At 36.4% G+C, this 12,886-nt stretch overlaps 1 protein-coding gene across 1 annotated transcript in view; it reads left to right on the top strand.

Annotated features, from left to right (window-relative positions):
- Positions 1-9,271, top strand: part of ATP7A (ATPase copper transporting alpha) — a 129,428-nt gene extending 120,157 nt beyond the window's left edge. The window contains exons 20-23 of the mRNA XM_061409654.1: positions 682-885; positions 1,397-1,514; positions 3,550-3,652; positions 4,033-9,271. Of these exons, the coding sequence (XP_061265638.1) occupies positions 682-885; positions 1,397-1,514; positions 3,550-3,652; positions 4,033-4,309 (702 nt within the window). The 3' untranslated portion in view covers positions 4,310-9,271. The remainder of the gene's footprint in view (positions 1-681; positions 886-1,396; positions 1,515-3,549; positions 3,653-4,032) is intronic.
- Positions 9,272-12,886: the final 3,615 nt, after the last annotated feature.

Below are 12,886 nucleotides of genomic sequence, written 5' to 3'. Positions count from 1 at the left end.
CATGGTGTGAATGTATCATAATTGGCTTAACCATTCCTCTAATAAAAAATAATAATTTATGTGCTTTTGAAAATTTTGTTGTTACAACTAAGGCAGTAATATACATCCTTGGGCATACATCTTTTATACATGTATAAGAATGTCCAAAATATAGCTAGGAATGGAATTCCTTAACCAAATGACATGCACACTTTGATAGATGCTGGTACATGCCCTCCAAAATGACAGTACACATTTACACACCCACCAACAGTATCTAAGAGAGCTCATTTCCCTGTAGTCTTACTATCCCTAGATATTACTAATATTTTAAAATCTGGACATCTGGTAGGTGGAAAATGAAGGCGCCTCATCATATAAAATGATGAACCATCATTGTTATGTATATAAAATCACTATATAAAATAATAAATATTTTATATAAAATATAACAGTTATATTTTAGGCTTTGTTGTTTTTGTTATTTAGTTGCTCAGTCATGTCTGACTCTTTTTTACCCCATGGACTGTAGCCCATCAGGCTTCTCTGTCCATGAAATTTCCCAGACAAGACCAGGGGTCGAACCTGCATCTCCTGTATTGGCAGACAGATTCTTTACCACTCAACCACCAGGGAAACCCTATATTTCATGTACTCAGTAATATTTCTTGAAATGAGTGGAGTTTGTTTTTCCTCATGTAGGTTGGCATTACTAAAGTGTTTGCTGAAGTTCTACCTTCCCACAAGGTTGCTAAGGTGAAGCAACTTCAAGAGGAGGGGAAACGGGTAGCAATGGTAGGAGATGGAATCAATGACTCCCCAGCTCTGGCGATGGCTAATGTTGGAATTGCTATTGGCACAGGCACAGATGTAGCCATTGAAGCAGCTGATGTGGTTTTAATAAGGGTAAGTCTGGTGGCCTGACCTTTCAGGAGTGTGAGACTGCTCTGCATGGTCAGAGATGATGTTGTATATTGAACACAATGACTCTGTCCTTCTAATTTCCATCCTCCTGGCCTTTGAGAAAGGGAGAATTCAGGATGGGAGTATGAGAAGTCTTAGTAATTACTTTCATACTTTCTCAATTCAGGGGAGCAAATGAGAATGACAAACTTCTAAATGAATTAAATTTAGGAATATACATAGAACACAATTATCTTCAGCAAGTACTTGCTGAAGTTATTTTAGTGGGGTTTAGTCCCTGTACCAGCATACAACCCTAAAATTGTTTTCAGAACCCTGAGAAAAAAATTCTGAAAAACCTCTTCCAAGACTGACTCAAATTTTTAGCAGTATCTGAGATTTAATTCACATATTTCCCTAAGATACACATCATCTTTGTCATACATGGTATCAAATACAAGTTATTAGTTAAGTTAGAATCTATTGCTAATATCATAAAAATTTCTGTTCTCAGAATGATCTTCTGGATGTAGTGGCAAGTATTGATTTATCAAGGAAGACAGTCAAGAGGATTCGGATAAATTTTGTCTTTGCTCTAATTTATAATCTGATTGGAATTCCTATAGCTGCTGGTATGTGATGGTTAACTTGTGTTGCTTTTTTCCTGAAGTCATTAGATGTCTACCATATTGGAAGTTTTAGTCTTCTTCTTACTGGTTTTGAGCCCAGTTTTGTATGTAGCCTGCTGGTATGGTGAGAGATAATATTAAAGTGAAAGTGAAAGTCACTCAGTCATGTCCAACTCTTTGCGACCCCATAGACTATACAGTCCATGGAATTCTCCAGGCCAGAATACTGGAGTGGGTAGCCTTTCCCTTCTCCAGGGGATCTTCCCAACCCAGGGATCAAACCCAAGTCTCCTGCATTGCAGGCGGATTCTTTACCAGCTGAGCCACAAGGGAAGCCCAAGAATACTGAAGTGGGTAGCCTATCCCTTCTCCAGTGGATCTTCCCCACCAAGGAATTAAACCAGGGTCTCCTGCGTTGCAGGCAGATTCTTTACCAACTGAGCTATCAGGGAAAATCAGTAATTTAAATTTTCAGCATTTTCATTATGCCTTAAAATGTATTATCATTCAGACAGGTTTATTTTATTTTACCTTTTTTTCCCCTCCAACTTTGTATTTTGAAATTTTCAAACCTACAAAAATAAGGGAAAAAATGATATAATAAAATCTGTGTACCCTTCGCCTAAATTCACAGTTAATATATCTTGCCACATTGCTTCATCTCTTTCTCCATATGTACTTATTTACTTGGTCATTTATTTTTTTTTGCTGAAGAGAATAAATTTACCTTTAATCTCACTACCCAAATACAACTATTGTTGGTATTTTAGTTTGTACATATCTTTCTGATCTTTTTTACTCTGTATCAGTTTTTATCTTGTTTCATTGTTGTAATTATAACACATAGAGAATGTTCGTAATGTTTTAAGATACCAACAGTTTTTTAGGTTGGGGAGCCAGGGGTGTGTGTATGTGTGTGAGAGAGAGAGAGATTGAACAAAAGAATATGACCCCCCCAAAAAAAAGAATATGAACCTCCAAAAAGCAGGTTAGAGTTATTTAATAAGCATCTGATCATCCCTGTTACCTAGGGGCTTGGTAGGTGTTAACAATAACATGAGAAAAATAGTTATCAGACTTCCCTGGTGGTCCAGTGATTAAGAATCCTCCTGCCAATTCAGGAGACACGGGTTGAATCTTCCCTGGTCGGGGAAGATCCCAGATGCTGTGGAGCAACTAAGCCCATGAGCCATAACTACTGGAGCCCACGCTTCTCGACTACTGAAGCCATCACAGTGAGAAGCCTGCACACTGCAGTGAAGAGTAGCCCCTGCTTGTTGCAACTAGAGAAAGCCCATGTACAGCAATGAAGACCCAGCACAGCCAAAAATAAATAAAAATTAAATATTTTTTTTAAAAAAGAAAGAAAAATAGTTATCACATTTTGTTCTCTCTGGTTAGAGAGCCAAAGATGAACATGAAGAACATGAGAACAATTACAAAGCTGGTTATTAACAGGGAAACACAGATACAGAGAAGACACAGTAGAACAATCAAAGTCCAGGGAGATTAATTCATGGAGCAAATTATTTTTGAAAAATTATACAAGTAATATATGGTCACTGTAGAAAAAGTACAAAAATACAGATTAGCACATAAAAAAACTACAAGTGCAGTAAGTCTATCTCATCTCTATCATTTGAACAAATTTTAAAATGTCTGTCAAAACCAAGTGTAGATAAGTTTGTAGAATATGAACTCTAATACACTACTGGGGGGTTTGTGATCTGGTATAGCCACTTTGGAGAACAACTGAGAAGCATCTACCTAAAGTTGAAGGTGTGCCCATGTTATAATCCAGCTGTTTCACCTCTGGGTATGTACCCTAGGGAAGTTCTCAAACAGGGGGACATGTACAAGAATGTTCACAGCCACACTCTGTTAGTGAAAAATCGGCAACGACATAAATCTGTACCAACAGGAGGATAAATTGCTGATTAAATATTGAGGAAGGAAATGATTTGTATATATGTATTAGGAACACATTGGTAATGTGTTTAGTACTGTCTGCTCTAATTAATCCAAACTTATTTTCTAGGAGTTTTTATGCCCATTGGTTTGGTTTTGCAACCCTGGATGGGATCTGCTGCAATGGCTGCTTCATCTGTTTCAGTAGTACTTTCTTCACTCTTCCTTAAACTGTAAGTATAATGGCTTGCTCACGCTTCTCTTTTGTATTCCTTTTATCACCCACAGTCAGTCTTGCTAGGTTTTATTCTTGTATTGATTAATGATAAGCCCAAACTGTTTTTAATAATAAATATTAATTTTATGTAATTATCACCTTGTGTAGTCTATACAGAGCAACCACAAGCACTGCGGGGTGTAAAATCTAGTGCACTGGCTCTGAGAAGTAGGATTCTGATCATGTGACCTCACACAACTCCTTTTGAGCTAAATTCGTAGCAGGGGCCACCTTTATACATTTCATACTATCCAAATCTCTTTTCATTTTTGAATGTAACAAGCACCTGGTTCACATTTGATTATTTCAAACTAGTATACTTTTGCATCTTTCCAGTTACAGGAAACCAACTTATGAGAATTATGAACTACATGCCCGAAACCAAATGGGACAGAAAAGTCCTTCAGAAATAAGTGTTCATGTTGGAATAGATGATACCTCAAGAAATTCTCCTAAACTGGGTTTGCTGGACCGAATTGTTAATTACAGCAGAGCCTCCATAAATTCACTACTGTCTGATAAACGATCACTAAACAGCGTTGGTACCAGTGAACCTGACAAGCACTCACTCCTGGTCGGAGACTGCAGGGAAGATGACGACAGTGCGTTGTAACAGACCACAGAGAATGCTGCTAGATGATGTTGTCCTGCACTGACACAGTATTCATGATCACCTTAGCTTTTTAAAATATTGCAAGGCTTTATGTTGGTCTCATGCTCTCATTTTAGGGAACCTATTTGAATTGCATTTGTCTGATGGCAAAAATACCTTTTTCAGGGCATCAGCTCAGAACCTAGCTTTACTGAAAATGAAATTCCAGTATTTTTTGTTTTCACTAGCAACAGATAAGGTAGAGCAGTGAGGTTTACAAGTCCTACAGCTGAAGATGCTGAATTGCTGCTGAAGTCATAAATAATTTTTTATTTGACTAAAAGTTCAAGAAAAGATAATTAAACATTGTAAAATTTGAGTGCATAATCTTGAGATTCTTGAGCCCTTCTCCCTGCCTGCCAGATTGGGGAGCAGTGGCTTTCAAAGCACTGTATAAAACATCTAGTTTTTGAAGAAAAACAGTAGAAATTGTTTAAAAATAGACGTGCCTTATTTATTACAGGCTTTCTTCCCCTCTTATTCTCCCTGCATCTTGGTCTTTGTGGTTGCTTTCTTAGATGCCCCAGTGTGTTTACTTTTGTTATGTTCTTTCAAGTGAGCTAGTGTAGATAGCTTCTCATTGACAAAAGTAACTGACAACTTTTCCAGTACCTTCTTTGTTTCTTTGTCTTATAGCTCAAAGACCTTAAGGGCCTATATAGTTCCCTGCTTCCCATCTTTCCACTATTAAAAAAAATAGATCAGATTCTTCCTTCAGTGACTCCTTAGCTCTGTGTAATCTTTCAGTTCATTCCTGCTGAATTCAGCTATAAGTTCTTAGTATTGTCTGTCAGCCTTGGTTCAGAAACTTAAGATTTTGTGCCACTTCTACAATTGATTTTTTCCCCAAAGATTGACACTACCATCTTTAACATATACTGGTCATAAAGTTACCTTGTTGTTATTCTTGCTGTTCTTCAGTCACTCAGTCACATCTAACTCTATGCCACCCCATGGACTGCAGCATGCCAGATTTCACTGTCCTTCACCATCTCCCAGAGCTTGCTCAAACTCATGTCTATTAAGTCGGTGATGTCATCCAACCATCTCATCCTCTGTCGTCCTCTTCTCTTCCTGCCATGAATATTTCCCAGCATCAGGGTCTTTTCCAGTGAGTCATTTCTTTGCATCAGATGGCCAAAGTATTGGAGCTTCAGCTTCAGCATCCATCCTTCCAATGAATATTCAGGACTGATTTCCTTTAGGATTGACTGGTTTGATCTTGCAGTCCAAGGGACTCTCAAGAGTCTTCTCAAACACCACAGTTCAAAAGCATCAATTCTTCGGTGCTTAGCCTTGTTTATATCCAACTCTCACATCCATACGTGACTACTGGAAAAACCACAGCTTTGACTATATGGACCTTTGTTGGCAAAGTCATATCTCTGCTTTTTAATATGCTGTCTAGGTTGGTCATAGCTTTTCTTCCAAGGAACAAGCTATGGTCACAGTCTGTGACTGGAACCCAAGAAAATAAAGTCTGTCACTCTTTCCATTTATTCCCCATCTATTTGCCCTGAAGTGATAGGACTAGATGCCATGATACTCATTTTTTGAACATTGAGTTTTTTTTTTTTTTTTTAGAAACAGTTTATTTTCCATCAACCAAATTTCCATTTTGGTGGAAGTTTGTGGAAGTTCTACAAGTGTCTGGAAGAACAGCTTACGACCACTCAGTGGTGGTTCCTACCCATTCTGTGGCCTGGGTGGTGGGGGCTGCAGACCAGTCTTCAGTGGAAGGCTGAGCACTCCGTTGAGTTTTAAGTCAGCTTTTTCACTGTCCACATCTAGAGGCTCTTTAGTTCCTAATCACTTTCTACCATAAGTGTGGTGTCATCTGCATATCTGAGGTTGTTGATATTTCTCCTGTCAGTCTTGATTCCAGTTGTGCTTCATCCAGCCTGGCATTTTGCATGATGTACTCTGCATATAAGTTAAACAAGCAGGGTGACAATATATAGCCTTGATATACTCCTTTCCCAACTTGGAACCAGTCTATTGTTCCTTGTCTGGTTCTAACTGTTGCTTCTTGACCTGCATACAGGTTTCACAGGAGGCAGGTGAGGTGGTCTGGTACTCCCATTTCTTTAAGAATTTTCCACAGTTTGTTGTGATCACAAAGTCAAAGGCTTTAGTGTAGTCAATGAAGCAAAAGTAGATGTTTTTCTAGAATTCCCTTGCTTTTTCTTTGATCCAATGGATATTGGCAATTTGATCTCTGAGTTCCTCTGCCTGTTCTAAATCCAGCTTGAACATCTGGAAGTTCTTGGTCCACATACTGTTGAAGCCTGGTGTGGAGAATTTTGAGCATTACTTTGCTAGCATGTGAAATGAGTGCAGTTGTGTGGTAGGTTGAACATTCTTTGGCATTACCCTTCTTTGGGATTGGAATGAAAGCCTGGATTCACTAAATCTGTCCTTTTTGGAAAGAATACAAGACATTAGCTGATATTTATAATTTAATAGATTTTAATTGTCTTATTGTTTTAGATAATCTCTCAAAATGACTTTAAAATAATGCCATTACACTAAGCTGCTTTTTCCAAAAACTATAGTAAATTGTAATACAAATTGTAATACAGAAATAAGAATTTCCCTAGATTGTGATACGTTTTAGCCAAATCTATATTTGTCTGTAGTTTAAAATATTTGCACTTGCTAGTTAGTGTGATTGGCAGATTTATAGGCTTCTCATTGGCATATAAATTTAGAAATTGCCCTGTGAGTGCCTGGGAGTTAATACATTGGTCAGAGGTATGGTACTTGTATGACTATTTAAACTAATTTGTTATCTGCAAGGTGGATTTCAGATGCAGAATATGTAAGTGAAAAAAACTCGTAAGTTCCTAAAATCTATTCCCATTGTCACATGTAAAGCTAATAACTCAATGCCTAGCACATAAGATTTATACTCAGTAAATATTAATTATTATATTAAAAATTGTTTTTATAGAGCAGAGTCAAATCATGTGGGAGTAGGGGATGGGTTTCTTCTTCCCCAACTTCCTTTTTCTCTTGTTCTTTCATACAGACTCAAAAAGTTTACAACATAATTCTATATTGACTTATTTTTTTTTACATTGACTTTTAAGATTTGGAAAAGATCTCATTTTTATCTCATCTATCTTGAAAAGAGAACTAAAATGTGATGAAGGTGCTTTTAATCTAGAAAAGCAAACCAATTTTAATGAAATATGAATGAATTTGTATGTCTAGGCTCTTTTTAGACCAATGCCTATGCCATCTTCCATGCTTTCAATTTGAATTTTAATACTTGTTTCTTATTTCAATTCCAGTGGTCCATCATACCATAACTTGTTTCTTCTAGAAGAAATAGCTAATACAAAAAAATGTACAATAGAGACTTTTGAAAAAAGAGACAGCTTTCCCCTCATTCTCATTCCTATCTCCCTGAAGCACTTGAACATAGCCAGTTACTACGTTTATTTCATGTGTGTGTTAGAGTTGTCCATTTGGCCCCACATGCCAAGAGATGCACGTCATAGGTCAATGAGAAGAGAGCCTATATAATCTGAGAAAAATCAAGAATATAATTTAGCCTTTTGTACAGGAATAGAAAACATGCCATTTCGAAAGAATCCTGCTTTAAATATCTTTCACTATCTTTGAATTCTCTTCCACAAGTCTCTTGCAATTCTGAGCTCCCATTAGCTTCATAGAGCATATGTAGTCACCAAACAGGTGATATGTGGAGGGGATCAAAAACCCTGCTTTTAGTTAGCAACTAGCTTTAGGTAATTATTTACTAATGAGAACAAACTTTATAAATGTGTGCATATACGTCTGTGTTTACTCGTATCATACACGTATACACATGTTACCATATAGAAGGAAATGGATTTATATTTGAATTTGATATTAGAATATTTGAAGTTCGTTTTTTGTTGTTCCTTCGTCACTCTTCTGTATTCATTCAGCAACCATGCCCTCAGTCTGATGATAACAAGGATGTTTTCATATCCAGTGCTGATTCAGACTCAACTAAGGGGCATCTTTTATCTTAAATACCCAAAGATGCCTTTTAAATTTCAAAGGTTAAAACATAACTATTTAGTGTCATAGTCTAAAGAAGTATGGTTGTCAGTTGTGACAATAGAAGTGTTATTTTTCCTAGTTTAGTATCAACATTTTAGAGTATTAGATTTGATGCCTTGTGAACAAATAATTTTATACTTTGCTTTAACTTTTTAAAAGTTATTCTATTGGATGTATTCCTTGTTAAGAATACTTAAAATTGCATTGTAGACAAAATGTTTCCAAAAATTTAAATGTCCATATCTTTTATATACACAGCTTAAAAATCAAAAATGTATGCTCTTAGAGAATTTATTCTATTACTTGTGAATCTTGCTTTAAAATTATTTTCCTTAATATTTATTTTACTCTATTTTGTTATTTCCTTTGGGTGAGGCATCTGGTTACTGGTTGTTTTAATAAGAATAAAAACATTTCTGGACTCACTCCTTTTAGATTTTTTTGTTTATTTTCTATATTTTAAAAATACTGTTTTACCAAATATAAAATATTTAGATTCATGCCAAATTATTAGTTATTTTTACACTAACTTTCTGTAGTCTTTCTGAAAGTTTATCTGGTATGGGTAACCAGATAAAATACAAAAGCATGAATTCTTGTTCTTCAGTGAAAAGAGCTTCTGTAATGGCATTGATAATAAATGCCTTTTATAGCCAAAACCAGGCGTCTCAATCTTATGCTTTTAAAGAAATGTTTAATTAACCATTGTTGGTTAATACCCAAAACATCAGTGGACAATGTTGTGCAATAATCATCTTCTGTAGTCAAGATATTCAGTGGTTTGTTTTTCCATAAGCATGCAATTGATCATATTTCTGCCAAGGATGTGCCTTCAACTTTACAATTATAGTATTCTAAAAAAAAGAATTTTTTTGTCAGTGTCTGTTTTGTTATATCATCCAACTCCTCTACCAGAAGTTCCAAACTACCTTGTGGTTTTAGGTGTCTTTTTTTTTTTTTTAATCAACAATGGGGCAGGATTGGAGGCAGTACCACACATTCACTAAGAGTGAGAGGGAAGAAATCTGTTTCCCTTCAGACTTCACTCCTCTTGCTGTATCTTTTAGTGAGGATAAGAAACAAAGGAATATAATTGTCCTCCTTTCCTTCATAGCCTGTAATACTTTCTTTATAGATTGTCTAACCTAAATGAGCTAAATGGAGACAAGAGCTTTTCTAGCAACTGGGAAGTCCTATACAACAGTGTGTATGAGGATCCCGCTGAAAATATATTCCCATACCTAAACACTTATTCAAGTTAAGGAAGGGTTTTAAACTTATTTGTAAGGAAAAACTAAGTTTTATTTCCCTCTCAAATCCTTGGGATTATTCAGGGTATGAAAATAAGATTAGAAATGAAAATAGAAGAAAAAAATCACTGAGGTATCTGCTTGGCTGGCCAGCCCTCTTTCTTACTGGAGTCTTGACTGACCTCTGAGAAAGACGTGCAGTCAGGTTTCAAAACCTTCCAGACAAAACCAAAGCAAAACAAAGAAGCCAGAAACCTTCTGTTGGGGGAGGCTTTAAAGGCCCTGCTAAAATTCAAATAGAGATGAGAGAGATTGGGCTGCTGCTTTCACAAATTTGACTAGAGCCAGTGAGCCCTAGTCAAATTTGTGAATTGCTTAATGCTTCCTTTTCATAGATGTGACCACTAGTTGTGGAAATGAGTGATGAGTAAGGTGTGAAAGGCAAGGTTCTTGAGGACAAGGTTTAAATGAAATTGCTAGTATAAATAGGATCTCATGCAATTTAAATCTGAAAACTTCTATGCAGGCAGTTCTCTGAAAAAGTTTGAAATAGTCTTTGGCATATTGTATCTATTGCCCTTGAATGGCCCCCAGCTTTTCATTGTCAAAGCCCTTCCCCCAGCCCCCAGGCCTGTCTGTAAACTGAAGTGCTGCCATTACTTGAGCATTATTTGCTTCTCCCTCACCCAATCAAAATTTCAATTTCTTCATTGCAGTTATTAGCATCACATAATAAAAAACTGAGATGAATTCATTCTAAAGTACTAATGACCTTTAGATCTAGCCAGAAGTATTAGCAATTACTTGAAAAGATTATTTTAAATCCAAATAACTTTATAAGTATTGAAATGAAAAACAACAGGCCATGTAGAAGAGGTCATATTGTAGAACACAGAATCAGTTCTAAGCTCTTCTTCCTTCTTGTAGCTTTTTACCTTTCACTTTGCATCCACTGTTTCTTTTCTTTAATATTTATGTATTTATGGCTGCACTGGGTCTTTGTTGCTGCATGCGGGCTTTCTCCAGTTGTGGCAAGTGGGACCTACTCTCTAATTACAGTGCACATGCTTCTCATTGTGGTGGCTTTTGTTGCAGAGCATGGGCATGTGGGCTCAGTAGTTGCAGCACCAGGCTTAATTGCCCCATGGAATGTGGGATCTTCCAGGATCAGGGACCAAACCCGTGTTCCCCTGCATTAGCAGGTGGATTCTTACCCACTGCACAACCAGGAAGTCCCATCCACCATTTCTTTAAAAGCACCACATCTCCATAGTGATAGAAAGAGCATTGATTTTGGAGTCCACCAGACCTATTTGCAATATTCCAGTTCTGTTGTATACCAGCTGGGTGACTGTATTATTTAATAGTTTCCTATTGCTGGTATAACAGATTATAATAAATTTTGTATCTTTAATTTTTATTTTATATGATAGTTGGTTTGCAATATTGTGTTAGTTTCAGGTGTATAGTACAGTGATTCAGTTATACATATATCCATTCTTTTTCAGATTATTTCCCACTATAAGTTATTATAAAATATTGAGTAGGTCCTTGTTGATTATCTATTTTATATGTAGTAATGTATATATGTTAATCCCATATTCCTAATTTATCCCTCCCCTGCCCTTTTGTCTTTGGTAGCTGTAAATTTTTTTTCTATGTCTGTGGGTCTATTTCTATTCTGTAAATAAGTTCATTTGTATTTTTTAATTAATTTATTTATTTTAATTGGAGGCTAATTACTTTATAATATTGCAGTGGTTTTGCCATTCATTGACATGAATCAGCCATGGGTGTACATGTGTCCCCTATCCAGAATCCCCCTCCCACCTCCATCCCCATCCCATCTCTCAGGGTCATCCCAGTGCACCAGCCCCGAGCACCCTGTCTCATCGAACCTGGACTAGTGATCTATTTCACACATGATAATATACATGTTTCAATGCTATCTCTCAAATCATCCCACCCTTGCCTTCTCCCACAGAGTCCAAAAGTCTGTTCTTTACATCTGTGTCTCTTTTGCTGTCTCGCATATAGAGACATCTATATGTCTCTCATCGTTACCATCTTTTTAAAATACCATATGTATGCATTAATATACTGTATTGGTTTTTTTCTTTCTGACTTACTTCACTCTGTATAATAGGCTCCAGTTTCATCCACCTTGTTAGAACTGATTCAAATGCATTCTTTTTAATAGCTGAGTACTATTCCATTGTGTATATGTACCATAGCTATTTTATCCATTCTCATTTGTATTTTTTAAAGCTTTCACATATAAGTGATATCATATGATATTTGTCTTTGTTTACTTCACTTAATATGATAATCTCTAGTTGCATCCATGTTGCTGCAAATGGTAATTTCATTCTTTTTTTCTTTTTATGGCTGAATAGTATTCCATTGTATATATGTACCACATCTCCTAAGTATAAAGGAGATATATTATGTCACACAGCAAGAAGTCCTGAGAGGGGCAGTTCCAAAGTTCATTACCACTGACATAATCAAAGACAAGATGGCTATAGCAGCTCCTGGAATCACAGCTTCACTTAATAACATCCAAAAACCTTGTGTCCCAGGTTTTTAAAAACTTCTTATTTAAAAAAAATTTAGGACTTCCCTGGTGGTCCAGTGATTAAGAATCTACCTTCCAATGCAGGGGATGCAGGTTCAATCCCTGATCAGGGAATTAAGATCCCACATGCCATGGGGCAACTAAGCCTGTGAGGCACAACTAGAGAGAGAAGCCTACACCCTGCAAGGAAGAGCCTGTGGGTCATAGCTAAGACCTGATGCAGCCAAATTAATTATTTTTTTTTACTTTGAACATACAATAAAATTGGTTCTTTCTTTTGGTATACAGTTCTGTAAGCTATAGTACATGTAAACACCACAGTAGTCAGTATACAGAAGAGTTCTACTACCCACCAAAACTCAACTCATGTTATCCCTTTGCCACATTTTCCCTTCATTCCTAACTTCTGGCAACCACTGATCTACCTTTTTGTCCTTATAATTTTGACTTTTCAAGAATGCCATATAAATGGAACCATACATTGTGTAACATTTTGAGATTGACTTTCACTCAGCATAATAACTTTGAGGTTCATTAAATTTAATGTGTATATTAATGACTTTATTATTTTTTTTTTTTTTTGCTCTAGTGGTAGTACTACATTGCATGGACTTAGCATTGTTTTCTTATTCCTTTCTCCACTGAAGGATATTT

The sequence above is a fragment of the Bos javanicus genome, chromosome X (genome assembly GCF_032452875.1).
Source record: "Bos javanicus breed banteng chromosome X, ARS-OSU_banteng_1.0, whole genome shotgun sequence".
Lineage (NCBI taxonomy): Eukaryota > Metazoa > Chordata > Mammalia > Artiodactyla > Bovidae > Bos > Bos javanicus.
Note: the sequence above shows the minus strand (reverse complement) of the source record. Positions and strands in the feature narration are given on the sequence as shown.